Source organism: Pararge aegeria, chromosome 7 (genome assembly GCF_905163445.1).
Source record: "Pararge aegeria chromosome 7, ilParAegt1.1, whole genome shotgun sequence".
NCBI classification, from domain to species: domain Eukaryota; kingdom Metazoa; phylum Arthropoda; class Insecta; order Lepidoptera; family Nymphalidae; genus Pararge; species Pararge aegeria.
Window position 1 is genome coordinate 11,486,578 of NC_053186.1, and position 17,926 is coordinate 11,504,503.

Consider the following 17,926-nt stretch of genomic DNA (forward strand, 5'->3'; position numbering starts at 1 on the left):
TTTGAGTAACCATTATTTAATACACACATAATTTTAATAATTAAAAAACCTAATATTATTAATTTTGTAGCATGTTCTGCAAACACGCTATACGTGCTAAGTATCTTGTTTTAAGGGCCTTCGGGGGTTACCTAAGAAATTTTGAAGACGCTCTGCATTCATCTCACTCTAGATTGAAATTATCTTGGAAAAGAGTATCTGAGTTTCTTGATAACTTCTTCTCGGTAGAGTCTGCTTTCAAAACCGGATGTAGTGTAATCGTAGTAGATGGTAGTGGTAGCACGAAGGACGTAGCTGCTCGTTCTCCGTTACATTTTGACAGCCGATTGGTGCAGTGGGCAGCGACCCTGCTCTCTGGGTCTAAGGCCGTGGGTTCGATTCCCACAACTGGAAAAATGTGTATGTGATGAACATGAATGTTTATCAGTGTCTGTGTGTTTATATGTTATTTTATAAGTATTTATGGATATATTTCATTAAAATATTGATGAGTCATCTTAGTACCCATAACACAAGCTACGCTTACTTTGGGGCTAGATGGCGATGTACGTATTGTCGTAGTATATTTATTATTTATTCCCTTATTCGCCGCTAGTACGACTCCCGCGAAAAGAAGGCTGGTGACAACAGTTCTGATCTACTGTCACCACACAAAACTGTTTCACTATACCTGTATATTAGTAGCTGTAGCAAACCTATATAGCTGATGAATATGACTTCACAAAATATGTCACAATTAGCTACAAAATGTTTTAAAGGCGCAGTATGTTTGTTACGAACTTGCCCTGTGCACTGCCGTGCGCTTTTATCTTACTGCCGAGTTACTAAAGAGAATGAGAGCACTTTTTGTTGTTTGAGACGGTCTTTTCACAGGTAGAAAAGAACAGGGCTTTTAAAGCCTGTTTTATTATAATGTGTTTGAAATTTTCGCTACATTTTTGTTACTTTTTTGATCACATATTTGGCATTGCGTACTTTCGCAACCCGGGACTTTATGATTAAGATTTGATACTTACTCTATCTGTATTAAAAAGTTTAACATATGGTCAATTTTAAGAAAAAATATTTTTTTCTATTAAGTTTTGAGTATTTCGTTTATTTCAAGATTGAATTGTACCTACCTGTATGGTGGTTTTCTTATATAATTTGATGTCCTCCCTAGCGTAGTAGTGTTCTGTGGTCTTATGGGTGGAGGTTTTGGGTACGACTTTCGGCAGGGCAAATTCAGAGATATATAATTTCGGGTGGTACGATGTCGCGTGGTAACCGATTAAGGGTATTTACCTACCCATAACAGTTTAGCCCGCTTAAACTGCACTCTTAGACTTTAAAAACTGAGGTTCTATGTTCGAATGTTTGTATTTTTTTGTACTGTCTTACTTTGTTACTTCTTTATTAATTATGGACCGATTTCAAAAAGTTTTTTCCTCTCTATACACGTTTACGTTTTACACGTAATAGTTTACATCATTGGAAACTCGGACAAGGATTATTTATGGTTCTCGATTATGAATCCGTAAACGTATAAGTTTGGGTATGATCAGATTCCCTAGGATCTTTACTATACGATTTAGGATTGAGAATCGGAAGGTGTGATGGATTTCTTTAACCTTTTGACCGTCACACAAAAGTGGGTCACCTTACTTCATCTTGGAGTAATAAATCCAAATCTAACGACGAATAATTAAACCGACCTTAACTGTATATAAAGGTGAGGAGAAAGAAAATTATATTCTTTCAAGCATAGCCACTTAATGAATGTTGAATTTCTTTAACTTTATTATTCTGTTTTTAGATTTATTTATTTATTTATATTTATATATATATGAAGACAAGGTTTACTATATTCAAATATTTGAATAGATTAAGGTAAAAAGTCTTAGTGTGGCATGAACAGGATTCATATTATAAATACTGTAATGTTGTCTATACTTATAATAAAACTGTAACCGGAAGATTTCTGTACATTTAATATATTTTGAAAATTTTGCCTGGGGGATGCTTTATAATTGACACTCAGTCCAAAATATATTTTTATTTAATTTTTGTCTGTCTGTCTGTCCGAACATCACGTGAAAACTACTGAACAGATTAAAATAAAATTTGGTATAATGGTAGCTGATATACCGGGTCAACATATAGAATACTTTGTATCCCGATAAACAATAAGTTTCCTCCGGGAAATGGGATAAAATTTTTTATCAACTTTACTTCATAGCCCCGCTAAATTTCGGCTGATTTTAATAATTCTTTATTTGAAAGTGCATACTATCAAGCATGTACTGTCTAGTTTTAATGAAGAACTGATAAATATTGTCGGAGATAAGGAAATAACTCTCCACAGAAAACAGCAAGTCACGAGGCATATCGAATACATGCGTATCATCCTACTAATATTATAAATGCGAAAGTTAGTGAGGATGGATGTATGGATGACGGACAGATGAGGGGAAAAAATGTTTTTGATAAAATTAAAATGGTCCCGCAGTAATTGTAAGTTCATCTGTTTGCTATTAATATATCTTGCTAAGTTCACTCTACATAGTTTCTCTATCTTCTTTATATATCATTAAAAGATGTCATACCGCCTTGGAGCTTTACTGGCGCACGCCGCAAAAAAACCTGTAAAAACCAATTTGGTGCAGACGAAGTTGCGTGGGTCACCTAGTGTACTGATGAAGTGCACTGTTAAAACACATCACTTATTTCTTGGAACTTACTAACTTAATATCAAAACTTGATTAAAGGGTAGGTCTATAAACTCAATAAACACAAAAATTAACAAACTAATATTAAAACAAGATAACTTTGCTGCATACTACTTGACATATTTTAATAAAAACTCACTCATACAACTTGATAAATCAGTTACACCATTAGTTTTCTGCAGGTCCAGACCTTTTCCTACGGTAAGGGGTTATATAGTGTTTAGAGTGGTAGTTATATGGTGCTTCTTAAAGTCGGGCAAAATTTTCTCTTCATCATTATGATCGCCGGGTTAGTAATTTACACTGTAGCTGGCTTTGACACTTGTCTTGTCTTATAAGAACGAGCTAACGATAAATGAAGATAATACTCGTTAAAATTCGCGAACCTTTTTTAGCTTTAGAATATAGTATGGACTGTGTTGGTTTCGTTGTCGCATCTTCGTTCGTTCGCAATTTCGTTCCCACATTTAGTCAATCGTATGTTTTATTTAGAGTGCTCAGCGTGTCAAGATCTAGGAGCGACCGGGTTAAACTGGCCTTGGGTATCCGGGTCAGAGTAAGTCACGGCCACCTGTCAGCCCTTGAAATTTAGCAAGGATTTGTTGCAGTTATAAATTAAAATTTATGTTACTTTTTAGGGAGGGACAAAGGAGCTCCTACATTTTTGTAATAGCTCTCTCTTTATTTAGACAATGCCGGAAATATATTAAAAAGAACCAACGATGGAAGTTCCTAACTTTCCGTATACCAAGTTAATTTCTAGTTTTTTTTTTTAAGTCCTTGGGTCGAAGTTCTTATATGCAACGTGTAACCGAATTACGAAATAACATTCAAGGATGCATAAGGATATTTCATAAGGAATCACCCTGCAAAAATATTAAATCAAAAGAATCATATTTATTTTTCCATACAACAAAACATTCTAAGTGTGTACTTATGACAACCCTATTGAAGATAAAAGACCGCAACGTGCATTGTACCTACACTACGCGACGCATACCTATTAAAGTGACAGGAATCACATGATTTTAAGTTTGCATGTTATGTTAGGGCTGTATCTGGTTTCTTTCAAAAACTATTAGGTTTTCGGTGTCACAGAAAGTCTCAGAGACAGTACATAATGTATTTCTAAAGCCTGTGAAGTATTATTTCGGTTTTCATTTACACTCAATATAGTGCTAATTAGGGCCCCGTCTATGGTTCTATTAAATTCTTTTGAATCTTTATTACTCTACGCGCAGGGTGCTGAGTTCGACAGGTTAGACCCAATTTAGTGTTACGGTCATCCAGGCGACCGGCGTGTGTACATCCGGATTTTCTTGATAGTATAATGGGAAAACCCGAGTATTTTATTTTTAACACAGCTGTATTTATTTAAGCCCAAATAAAAAAATTCAACGAAAATGGTTATTTAAGCAATAAAAAAAGCGACCGCGCCCTAGTGGTATACCTATTGCCTTTCTTTTGGTAGACCCGAAATTACACCACTGTTACTAATTACGGACTTGTCTTTGCTTTTATTAAACTCTTTGGCACCTTTATTACTCCGCACGCCGGGTACTGGGTTCGCCGGGTTTGACCCAATTTAATGTCACGGTCATCCGGGCGACTGGTGTGGGTGTTCTCTACATCCGGGTTTTGATAGCACGAGCTTTACATGGAGAACCCGGTATACTTTCTAAATCATAGTTAGGATTTAAAGTTTAATTTTTTTTGTAACAGAAAGAAGGTCCTGGGATCGATTCCCGGGTCGGACTTAATTTTAGGTATTGAGGTTTTATATTAGGAAATTTTCAATACCAGTCCGGGTGTAATAAAATATGCCTTGCAGAAGTTATCGATCACAATTTTTTGTCGACCTTTCTAGCGCAACGGTGAGCGCTGTGAATTTGAGAAGCCGGTTCCGGGTTTGATTCCCGGTAGAGGCAATTTGGGAATATACAAGTTCTTATTGTTCTCTGGCGATGATGATGATAACTACATTCGTAATCTGAAAACTAAAGCTACGAGGTTACCAAACGCCTAGTCCAAAAAGAAGTCCACAACTAAGTTAGCCGGGTGCTTTTAGTAGAAAACCTTAGCCTTTAAAAAGAGTACACTTCGCAGGGCATGCAATGAACTCGCCCTACAAATTTTCGCTCTGAATCCATCAGTTTTAGGCATTAGTGTTAAGTCTAATAACCGGAACACAGCTATGCTGCTTGGCAGCAGAAATAATCAGAAAGTATCACCTACTTTCCCGGACGGACGCTGTCACAAAAAGCTCTCACCATATCAAACCACCAAAATGCTCACCTCACCTGCACGTGGTGCACCCTGCCGTCTAACCGACGAGGCTCTGGCGACCGACAAGTGGCGGTATAACGACTTCAAATTGGCTAGACTGAATAAATGGCACAGACCGGTGTTGGGCAGCAGCGACGCCGGTGCGATCAGTCTAGCCCTGCGATGACCAACCCGCCTGCCCAGCGTGGTCATTACCGGGCAAATCTTTGTACGAATGGAGAATACTCCCTACAAAAGACCTATGTCCAGCAGTGGACGTCAATTGGTTGAGATGATGATAATGATGATATCAAACCATTACCGGTCCACTCCCTTAACCTTACGGTATAGGTCGTAGTCCACCACGATGGCCCGGTGGGGATTGGTAAACAAAAAGCAGTAGTACTTCTATCTAAACAAAACTTATTTTTTAAAACATGACTTAGTCGTAGTTTACAAAGCTTTTTATTCCATGCAATCGGTATTGCATCCACGAGGGATTATCTTTGAGTGCATTCCATTGCTGTATTGTAAGTAAGATCCGGTATCTTTCTCGCTAAGATCAACCCACTCGGGAGGTTGCTTTTATTGGACCAATATCCAGGGGCTAAGCCTTACAATTTTCTGTCCCGTGAGTGGATAATTATTATATATTGTTTGAATAAGCCTAGCTTAAATGCTTCGTTGATCTAGTGATTAACATGTTCAAATATGCATTACGAGGCCCTACGTTCGATTTCCAGGTCACCCGTAGATTTGTCAGGTATTGCAGTTTCCTGTTAAAGATTCTCAGTTTCAGCCAGGAGTTGCGATACTGTTCTTCTCCGAGACCGATGTTGGCCTTACAAATAAACAATAAATAAATATTCTATGACATTGCACACATCACCATTTAGCTCCACAATAAGCGTACGATTTTTGGGTACTAAGATGAATGTTATATATGTAATAGGTTTTAATTCTTTATAATATATGGATAAACTGGGTGTTTAGCTGTAATAACATTCATATTCATCACACACTCGCTTTTCCAGTTGTGGGAATTGAACTTACAGCCTTTGGCTCAGAAAGCAGGGTCGCTGACCACTGTGCCAATTGACCGTCGTGTCTTGTTCGACAGGAGGAATGTTTCCAGCATCATAACATTGACATCATTAAATGTTCTAGAATAAATGATTATTTACATAGTTATTGAAAGCTATAAATCACAACAATAAATGAAATTGCTTCAAATCACAACATATCTCATTAATATTATTTGCGATTCTCGATAAATTATCGAGTTAAAATGCCGTTATATTGTAAATACAATTACCCTTTTTAATGATCATATTAAAGTTCATATTATTATAATAAAACGGCTTTTTCGTAGTCTCATTAATAATCCATTCACGCATTAATTTACCGTTCACAAGGTGATAATATTCCGGGCGTATTAAAATAACAATAATTTTATTAATCTCCACTTGATGAATATATGAATTAAAGCTTACTTTGATGCCATTATGTGAAGTGGTTATAGCTCAGTGGGTAGGACTTCGACTTCACTTACGGGGGTGCGAGTTCAAATCCCGGCACCTCTATATTTTCTAAGTCATGTGCTTTTTTCCATTAAAGTTAAAATGTCACTTGCTCCAACGAGGAAAACATCGTGAGGAAACCTGCATGCCTGAGAGTTCTCCATAATGACCTTAAAGGTGTGTGGAGTCCACCAATCAACACTGGAAAAGCGCGGTGGACTATGTGCTTAACCCCTTCTCATTGTGGGAGGAGGCCAGTGCCCTGTAGGGGGCCGTTATTGGGTTGATATGATGATGACTGAATTTGTCTCTCTTGATATTATTATCCTCATTATACAAGGTAAAATAAAACGTACCAGAAAGCTCTTAGTCTGTAGTTGTTTCAATTAAACTAACGTTTTCTGTTCTATATTTTTTTTAAACTCGATCGTTTGTGAAATATTTCATATTTAATTTTTTTTTGTAGATACTCTACTTGTTCCTACCCTGTAATGTAACAGCGCGCGAAGCGTGACTTTAAAGTGTATTCACTGATTATTATAAAGAAATTATTTTTTTGTATAAAATAAATTTCTATTAAATAATCTTTGAATATGCTCTAGCTGATAATGACGTCTCCCACTTGGCCAGCCTAAACTCCGTCTATTCTAAGAGAACACCCATGGGTAGTGCGTCGATAATGCCCTGACCATCATTATCACGTCATCATTACTTTAACCGATTGACGTTCACTACTGGACATAGGTTTTTCATAGATAATACAAAATCCACGGTCTTGGGTCACTGGCTTCCAGCGGCTCTTGAAGACTCGCTTGATGTTCTCTGCGTTTACCGGTGCCAATTCTGCACCTTGGGATTTCGTAAGTCCGTCAGGTTTTTTGCAGAAAGCCCCGAGCCTCTGAAAGCACGTCAACTTGTCGGTGACTAGTGAAAATAGTCCTTGATGCCCACCAATGCCTAAGCCCAGAAGTGGGACTTTTATAGGCTCACTATTCACTATTTTCATAATTTATGTGCATATAATATTCTGTTTACCATAGAAATTTTATTTTAATTTAGTTTGTTATTTGTGAAATTTACTGTAGAATGTTTGTTTTGATATATAAATGAAGAGAAGTGAGTGGTGGATTTAATATAAAAAAACACTTCATTTTCCAAAAGATCTTGTAAAATAGGCTTGGTAAGTTGAAATTATCGTGATTAAAAAGACCAAGCAAAAACAAAAAAAAATTAAAGTGGCACTTGCAAAAGACTACCTTGAGGGCTATAAACTGTTCTCTTTGGACAGAAAAGTTTGCACGCTTTGGAGCCCGGAAATTGGGTCACAGTTAGGATAGCAACATGTCAGGGAACTTCTGGAAGCTCCCGAAGTTGTCTGACAGGTTATTTTTTATTTCTTGTTATACGGTACTGAGAGCTCACTAGTATCGCTTAAAGCAGTATTATATTAATATTGTTGAAGCTTCGGAATTATAATCTTTATTTTGTGATGAAAAACTATGTATGCCATTAAAATGTGACATTTGAAAATTATATTGCTTTAAGCGATGGTGCAAGCGGTGATTACCCTGTGGTTAGGAATTTGGGCTTACTTTCTTCGGGACTGATTTGGAATCTTTTCGAAGCTATCTGCTTTAGCAATTAAATGTCACATGCTTTACGGTGAAGGAAAAAATTAAAAAATATGTCGATGAAAACTTTAATTTAGATTGACAATTAACATGGGAGAAACCTGTTTTAGGTTTTAAAGAAATAGGGGATGGCTCTAACAGATTAAATATAAGGAGAGAGATTATTTGTCGGAGTGCTCTAAGCTTCAGAAATACTAGCTTATGTAAAAAAAAAATGTTTTTGCATTTGATGGCCCAATTATTGAGGAAGATTATGGACTTGTCATATGATTAGGAGCCGATGAAACGCGAGCGGGGTATATTATGTACAATAGAATTCTTTATCTATTGTACACAATATACCCCGTTATGAAAAACTTATCAAAATTGAAGCCGAGACGAACCTCGAGTGTGATAAGTCAAAAATTAATTAATTAGTGATTATTTAGTAATTCAGTTCAGTGGCATTCAGTAACATTTTTTCATCTCGATATTTTGTCAATTCGTCACTGTTGCTATTTTATGAATCCGATACAATTCGAACACAGCAGAAGTGAAACTTCTGAAAAAGAGAGAGACTACGATAAATTGAGATGGATATATACCTAGTATCAGGAGTGTTAGGATAAATGTAATGATTATTATTTTTTCCTAAGATTATTTAATGTAAAATATTATATTACATATTATTCAGTTTCCATGGTTACTAAAGCAAATGTGTAATGTATTCTCTAAGTGTTTGTTACATCAAGTTTTAAGGACTTTAAAATAGACTTACCGATGTCGAAAACTAAATGTCCCAGGTAGTGATGCGGCTGTTTATGGTAATCCTAGTCACAATAAGGTGTCAAGAAACTCTGCTAAAAGTTTTCATACAAACACCCTCGCCCTACGGTCTAAGTCAATGGCTGTAACCAAAATAGGAATAATTTATGAAATATTTTATACCTAATAAGTAAAACTCCCTTACATGTATGAGTACACACTTCTTTGTACACTAAATGATAAACAAGACGTACGTTGTTAAAAAAAAACGTTTTATTTTTATTTCGATTGACCCCGACTACAATAGACTCCTTGACTACAATTAATGGTTAGTGACCATAGCGGACTAACCTGTTTGGGATATGATAGTTATTTTAAACCCATTTGTCTAATCGATTTCTATGCAGCAACGCTTGGCGCCGCGTCTTTGTTAATCACATTTGACAACACCGTGTTTTTTTTATTTAACTGTACTATAGCTAGTGACAACCGCTATTGTCTAAGGATTTCATCAATTTAAAATGTTTATTTGATCACCACTATGATGTTAGGGATACAAAGATAGAAGTAGAATATAAAAGGTGGTCTTATTGCTTACTAGCGATCTCTGGCGGGCAACCTTCGAATTCTAATGTCGACAATAATGTTCAATTATTCAGAAATTCTGGCGAAAATAAGTAACTCATTTTACATAAATACATATAGGATCCATGAACTCTGAAACATCACACTCCTTTTTAAGCACACGTGTAATAATGCAAATTTGAATCTAGGGAGGCTTCGGCCGTGGTTAATAACCACCCTACGGATAAAGACGGGCTACCAAGCGATCTAGTGTTCCGGTACCATACCGTGTAGAAACCGATTGATTATATTCGAGTTTTGTATATATGCTATACCCGGGGTATATATGTTTATATATATGTATATATGCGCGAGTTTGTCTCAAATATCGGTTTTTATCACAATAGCAGAGAAAATATAGGAAATCGTGCTCGACATATGAAAATTTTAATCAAAGCATTCTGAAGCCAACAAAATAGGGATCTATCTGCATTGCCTTCCTGATTTATTCGCGTTTTCAATTTTATATACGATTCTTCATGATTTTGAGCGTTCAGATACAAATACAAAATTGTGCCTATACGCTATTCTACGCCCACGCGCCTTTGCTGTTTGGTTTCTCTACGCGCTATTTCTTATTGCTCGACTTATAAGGGTCAGAAAGTTATGTAAAACACTCTTAATGTCCTTTAACACAAATTGGACTATCAGATGGTAAAAATATTTTTCAAATCACAGTTTTTTATATTAAAACGAAATAACTCTTCAGCTTCATTTTATTGACGGCCGATTGGTGCAGTTTGCAGCGACCCTGCTTTCTGAGTCCAGGGCCGTGGGTTCGATTCCCACTACTGGAAAATGTTTGTGTGATGAGCATGAATGTTTTTCAGTGTCTGGGTGTTTATATGTATATTCTAAGTATTTATGTATATTATTTATAAAAAAATAATCATTAGTCATCTTAGAACCCATAACACAATCTACGCTTGAATTGGGGCTAGATGGCGATGTGTGTATTGTCGTAGTATATTTATTTATTTATTAAAATTTCGTATGGAAGACTGGACTAAAGCATACCGGCACTAACGTAGATTAAACTTTCAGGCACGTCTAACGTTATATTGTATGGGTATTTCATGGTATTACTAGCTTCGCGGTAAAACGATAAGTGACGGTTTTATCTGAAATATGATAATGCTAAAAATTATTACTGTCGGCATAGAAGATTACCGTTTCGCGAAATTGTACATGCAAATTTGTTCCTTATATCACCTAAAATAAGGTGGGTTTCTGTTTGTTAACAAGTTTTAATATGCGGCGCGTTTGAAATCAATTTTACGGGCGTGTAGCAGAATAAGATACAAAGTGTAAAGTAAAGATATAAAATATGATCAGTGTCTTTTTCATTATATAAAATGAGAGCATTGATCGTGTTTATTGACGGCCGATTGGCGCAGTGTATTTGGAGCTCGACTTCACTGTCGGGGGGCCGAATTCAATCCCAGCACGCACCTCTAATTTTCTAAGTTTGTGCGTTTTAAGTTATTTAAATAACACTTGCTTCGACGGTAAAGGAAAACAACGTGAGGAAACCTGCATGCCTGACAGTTCTACATAATGTTCTAAATGTGTAGAGTTCACCAATCCAGGCCAGCGTGATGTACTACGTCCTTAACCCTTCTCATTGTGGGAGGAGACCCGTGCCCTGTAGTGGGCCGGTAATTTGTTGATATGATGATAGTCTCTTCAGTATTAGACACTGGACGATAGATATATAGTGCCGACCAAGATATAAGGGATTGGTGCAGGTGGTACTTAGCTATTTTAAGCCGCTTTAATTGCTTTTGGATACAGCTCTCATTACTTACACCAGCGACAGTAATACCACGACAAATATTACTTTAGTCTTGCTAAGTATCAAAACCAACAGCAGTTAGTGTGAAACTGGCCAAGTTTCAGTTGAATGATCTTTCTACGACCTTTTGTTAAGGCTTAGTCATACGCGCTAAGGCATCGCCTGCTTAACAAAACAAATAAGCGCATGTTGTTCTTAATTTAAATAAATAGATGTTATTTATAAAAAAAATGTTACTAAATAAAGATACGTTACCAAAACTCTTTTGAAAAAAAAACATGTATAAAAAAAAATACAATTTCATGTACATGTATAAAAGTATATAATGTCAAAGTCAAAGTCAAATATTTCTTTAATTTCATGCTAAGACATTCCATCTCTTCAATTTGATTGTCATGAAAAAGGTTATCTCGATAAATGAACAGGCGATTGATTTGTTGGTTCGATAATCTCTTTTTTTGAGAAGTATTGAAATAGGTTTGATCTAAAATAACGTGTCTCTAACATATCAGTGAATATAATGTAGATTAATTTTAGAGTGATAAAAATGATAACAAAATAGTAGTATGCGTGGAATCGCGAGTATTCTCAATATATATTTATTTAAATAGACTTTAAACAAATAGCTGAGACAAATGACTGACAATTCATAGCTTAAACTTCTAAACAACACTGTTGTTGATGTTTTCCTAAAAAAATATCGAAAATCCGTGTTTGTGGAAGTGAAATGGAGGATGACCTAAATTAGAGCGTACAAAAAGACATTTCATTATCGGTCTTCAGTTTAAAGACACTCTGTCAAGAAGCTTCCATACTTTGATGCTTTTTTTACTTTAATATTACATAGTTAGATTCTTCTTACTTCACCAAGCTTCTTTCATTATTTAAACCAATAGTGGACATAGGTCTTTCGTAGGGAATTCTAGGTATCACGGTATTGTGCAGCTTGGATCCAGCGGCTCATTGCGACTCGTTCGATGTCATCTGTCCACCTCGTTGGGGGTCTACCAACGTTGCGCTAACGGTGCGAGGTCGCCATTCCTGCACCTTCAACGTCCAACGGTTCTCCAAGTTGTGTGCCCTGTACATTGCCACCTCAGCTAGGCAACTGGTTTGGTTATGTCGGTAACACTTGTTTTTATACTGATTTAATAGTAAAAAAACGCAGCGTATACTGACTAGTGTGGCCAACCTTAAACTGTTAAACTTTTAGTTGAACGCTCTTTCCCAGTGCCCGTAATTTACCGTCCCAGACATTTTCGGTTATAAATGAGAATAATTCCGCAGGATAATGTAAACGGGACGTTTATTGTCCTTCGATTTTTACTTCGCATTGTAATTTATGTTGCGGTTTGGAAAGTTGTATGAAATATAGGTGTTTTTGTAGGAAAATGGAGGTCTTTTGTGGTGTAAACCGTTTGGATGTGACGGAAAAGGGCCCTTTCATATTTATCAGAGGAAACTTATTTTCGCCGATATAAGGTCAGAGGGGATTATATGTTTTGACCGGAATTTGTAATTTTTGTCGTTCTTTTGTCGATTATTGTGGTTGTTTTTTTTGGTCAGATGGTCTACATCAAAATAAGTGTAAAAACATCGCCTATAAACAGAGCAATACTTCGCAAAGCATGACAGAAATACGACTTGCAAGAAGCTGCCCTGTGTACATAAACCTGAGATTATGTGATGGTCAGAGAATGCTGGTTTTTGACAGAAATAAGCATGGCAGTATTACTTCCGCGGACGCTTCCCCGACGCGGAGCTCTATCACAAGAATCTCTACTAACACTTAAATATTACTAAATGTTTTAAGTTGTTATGCTATAACTCATATTTATATATTACTAGCTGTCCCGAACTTCGTACCGTTGATGAATGTTATCTATTAATACTTATTATCCTATTCCGGTCTAAGAAAAATCCAAAAAATCAAAAATCATTAAAGTTGGTCCAGCGGTCTTGAGTTATAAATGGTGTAACTAACACAACTATCTTTTATATGTATATATATATATATATATATATATATATACATATATATATATACATATATTATATAATATATATATATATATATATATATATATATAATATATAATATATATATATATATACATATATTATATAATATATATATATATATATATATATATATATATAATATATAATATATAAATATATATTATATAATATATAATATATATATATATATATATATATATATTATATAATATATGTATATATTTATATATTATATATATGAGAATATTTCCGCTTAATTCCGCTATAGTTAGCTTTCGTAAGTTAAAACTCGCAAGCAGTCGATATTGATTGGTTCTGTCTTGCATTTCTTATAAGTGTTAAATTTGTATTAGCCGACTGCAGCTAGACATACTTTAAGATGTTCATATTGCCATTACGCTTGACTTGACGTCGCAAAAGTGTTTTGTGGAGTCAAATACTTCAAAAAGGAAATAGCACTTCAATGACACAGTACCGCAAGGACATGACCTTGAAAAGACGAACATTCTGTAAAAGGCTTTAAGTCAGTGACAGCGCTTTTCAATTTTCCTATTAATTTGCTTTGTACTCTGCGAAGTTTGACAGGTGTTGTAAAAGGGTTAAACCATGATTTAGCATTGGCCTTGGCACTTTAAGCATGACGTGATTTTGTAATAACTTTACTTGTATTATGTAGTCTGGACTCGGGTTCGGATAATTTAATTAAAAGTTCCGTAATGGCGGTTTTAAAGACTAAACACTTGTTATATGAATATAGCTTGAAAAAAAACGGACTTTAATTCAGACTTTAAGTTAGATATCTACCTAATTCGAACACTTTCCGGAATAGAATTTCAACAATCCTATAATATTTCAAGTACTTTTTAATTTTATCTATAATTCTATATCGATAAAAACTAAATTTTTCTATGAGTGGGTCCTATATTGGTATGGAATACATTAATAAGCTAAAAATTATGGTGATGATGATGATACAATATATTTGTACACTTAACTAATTATCTCGCTAACGTGGCTTCCCGACAGGTAATTGATTAACGATTGTTAGCTTGTGCTAATAATCGTTAAATGAAGAGAATAATTAATTAAAAGCGATTAATTTGCTGCCGAAGGCCACCATGGCGTAAATCAAATAATATATCGATAGGCAATTATCGCTTTATTTGTTACCTTCATCTATATTATTACCTTAAACTGCCTAAAGTCTGCGACTTTATTTGCATGTCATTTATCATTTCTCATAAAACTAAAAGATATAACATATCTGTCTCCTACTACCCGTGGCATGCTTGGTATCATCATTACCAACCCATTTCCGGCTCACCACAGGGCACGGGTCTCCTTCTTTCATAATGAGAAGGCTTTAGGCCGTAGTCCAATACGCTAGCCAATTACAAATTGGTAGACATATTCCTTTGAGAACATTTTTGAGAGCTTTTCTAGATGCTTCTAGCGACTAAAACAAGTGGTAGTGAAACCCGTCCCGTGGCCAGCACGTTAGCGTTGACTTTCCAATTAAGTTGTTTTAGATTTTCTATAATTTTAACTATCAAATTCACATACTATAAGTACGATTCAGTAGTTATTGTAATTTGTAATTTATTTTACCAATAATGGTGGGAAATTATACCTAATATTTACGTAAATATTGCGATAATTGGTATCTTTCTCCGTTGAATAGTTACATTCCACGTTTTGATATATATTAATTTCTCCAAAACTATCGAAATAAATAGGATTGAGTCTAAAAAACTAGCGGTGTTGTTGAAGCGATGCTAGCCCAATGGGTAGGACTTCGACTTCACTTTCGAGGGGCCGAGTTCGAATCCCAGCACGCACTTATAAATTTTCTAACTTATGTGCGTTTTAAGCAATTAAAATATCACTTGCTTCAACGGTGAAGGAAAACATCTTGAGGAAACCTTCATGCCTGAGAGTTCTCCATCATTTCTAAAATGTGTGTGAAAAATCCACCAATCCACATTGGGCCAGCGACGTGGACTAAGGCCTTAACCCCTTCTCATTGAGAGACGAGACCCATGCCCTGTAGTGGGTTGATAATAGGTTGATATGATCATGATAAAAGACTAATTAAAATCAGTTCATCTACTAATAACTTATAAAAAGTGAAAATCTGTCACAATCGATTAAAAGTTAGCCTCGTTATTTTGTGAAGTCGCTAAGAAATAGGCTGGTAGGTAATAATATTGAAAATTCGATATATTTTTCTTATTGAGAAGTTACTGATTGATATGTTGTAGCAATAATAATGATTTCTACGAAGCGAATTGCGTGCCATGATTGAAACAAACATTAAGTTTTTAGTTACTGTTCTAAATAAATAAACCGGTCTTAATTATTTATCTTCTATAAGTATAACATAGTTTATTTTATTTTAGTTCAGCTTTTTAAATCCATTAAATAAAATATCTGTACCTACCATATTTAGTGTAGACGGTACAACTGATATAAATGTATGCTATAAATACAGACTATTATAAGTTGTTTTATCATTCTCTCTCTCTGCGTTGTTTCCTGAGGTTCGAGAACCCTTTCGGATTACGTCTCGCCTCATGATGCTTGGATGTATCACTGTGTTACTGTGGACACTGTGGTATCGAGAGCAGTGCAGTGCAGATTTTATAGGAAAAGAGCATCGGGATTTGCTCCCGCGTTCTCTTTCCTTCCACTTTCAAAATTAACAGTAAAATTTGAAATTGAGGTGAAGTTAGTAAAGTTACGACGACTTCGAAAATAATTAAGCTATAGTCGCTAATTATATTTTTCTCTCCAGCAGTGTGGCCTCCAGAAGGGCTAGAAGCAGTGACAAGTGTTCGAGGAAGCTCGGTGGACTACGCAGCAGCGTTGATGCTGGCAGCGATGGCCGCCGTGCTTCTCGCTGCCGTTGGCTACCAATGTGCTGCTACGTGGCGTTGGATAATGGGCAGGTTAGTGCACTCACTGTACCTATGATACATCTGGATGTATCATAGGTACAGTGAGTGTTGGAGCAAGCTCAGTAGACTACTTAGCAGCGTTGATGCTAAGACGTATCTACAACGAGAGGTCGATGCATCAAGATATATTATAGGTACTGTGAGTTGCTGGTAAGTCAGCAACTTGGTGCACGCGGTTGACTTGTAAGCAGTGGCGTGCATACAGATAATGCACAAAATCTCCAGTAAAAAGCCTACCATTAAGTTGTTATGATTCGTACCGTTTCCTTGCTTAGTGCACATCCTGTGCGTACCCTGTATGCACGCCACAGCTTGTAAGTACTGCACGCTGCCGTTGGCTACTGATGAGCTACGTGGCATTGGATAATGGGTAGGTTGGTCATTGGTGCATACTATCGATTTGTACAGCGATTGTTGGAAGAAGCTCACTGGATCAGTGTTTTTGCCGTCAGGAATCTCCGCTATGCTGTTAGCTGCCGTTGGATACCAGTCAGGTAGCGTTGGTTAGTGAAACTCATACGTACAGTGAGTGTTGTAGCAAAATCAGTGAACTACCTCGTTTACTGAGCTTTCATTGTAGCATTGATACTGAGACGGCCATCTTACTGTTCGCTGCCGTTGGCTACTGGTGTGCTACGAAGATTTGGATAATAACCAGGTTGGTTCATCCTACGGAATTGCAAAGCGTTGGAGGAAGATCGGTGGATATGCATCAATGTTGCACACAACAACAAGTGTGAAATCCCACCTGGTTGTAAGTGCTGGAGTATGCAATTATATTAAACCATACCCTTAATCGGTTTTTACGCGGCATGGTATCGGAACGCGTAATCGCTTGACGTCTGTGTCGATTCGATTGATTCCGTTTGACTACTAATTAGGAATTTACGTACAACATTTTTTTAGGTACAACATTAAATCCTCTTAATCTTCTTAGCTTCAAGAGCCAAGGAAGTTAACAATCTGATCTGTCTGGTGCAAAGAGGGTATGGTGGAGCCCCTTTTAAAAAAATATTTTAAAAGGGGTTCATAAACGGGTTTGATTCACTTCTAATGTAAATTTAATTAGTGTATATCCTACATAATATACTATTTTGTGTAGGATATAACATATTTATATATGTTTTTATATTAAATATTATATTTAACAAAAAAATTTACTTTTATTTTGTCACTAAAACCAACAGTTTTGGTGTAATTTATAAAATTCGATCAAATTTTTGATCTTGAATAACTTTTGAACGCGTGGTCAAATCAAAAAATGGTATCAGACCTTTTTTGTAGAGCGTTCAATTCTATTTGAAGATTGAAACCGCAATTTATAAGTCAATCAGTCGTTTGAACGGTACAATAATCAAAAGAAGCCAAAAAAAATATTCATATGGGAATGAAAAATGCGACGTGGACAATCTTAATATTAATATTAAGGGCTCATCTTTTTACAGAATTTTTTTACACCCAAAAGAAACTTTTGAGCCTGTTTGGAAGAAAAAAGAAAAAAATTTTTTTTTTGATCACCCTAATATATATATATATATATATATATGTTAGGCAATATAGATAGTAATTTAAAAAAAGTAACATATCTAACCTTGGTTAACTGCTATTTTATACAAATCTTAAAAGTTTATGGGCTTAAAGAACTACCAGAATATTTTTT

General features: G+C 35.7%; 1 protein-coding gene across 2 annotated transcripts in view; it reads left to right on the plus strand.

The window, feature by feature from the left end:
• The window catches only part of LOC120625208 (synaptotagmin-10-like), a 101,155-nt gene that overhangs the window by 47,869 nt on the left and 35,360 nt on the right, over positions 1–17,926 (plus strand). The window contains exon 2 of one of the 2 annotated variants that reach the window (XM_039892195.1): positions 16,104–16,257. In XM_039892195.1, coding sequence (XP_039748129.1) covers positions 16,104–16,257 — 154 coding nt within the window. The remainder of the gene's footprint in view (positions 1–16,103; positions 16,258–17,926) is intronic. The other variant, XM_039892196.1, reaches the window with a different exon arrangement.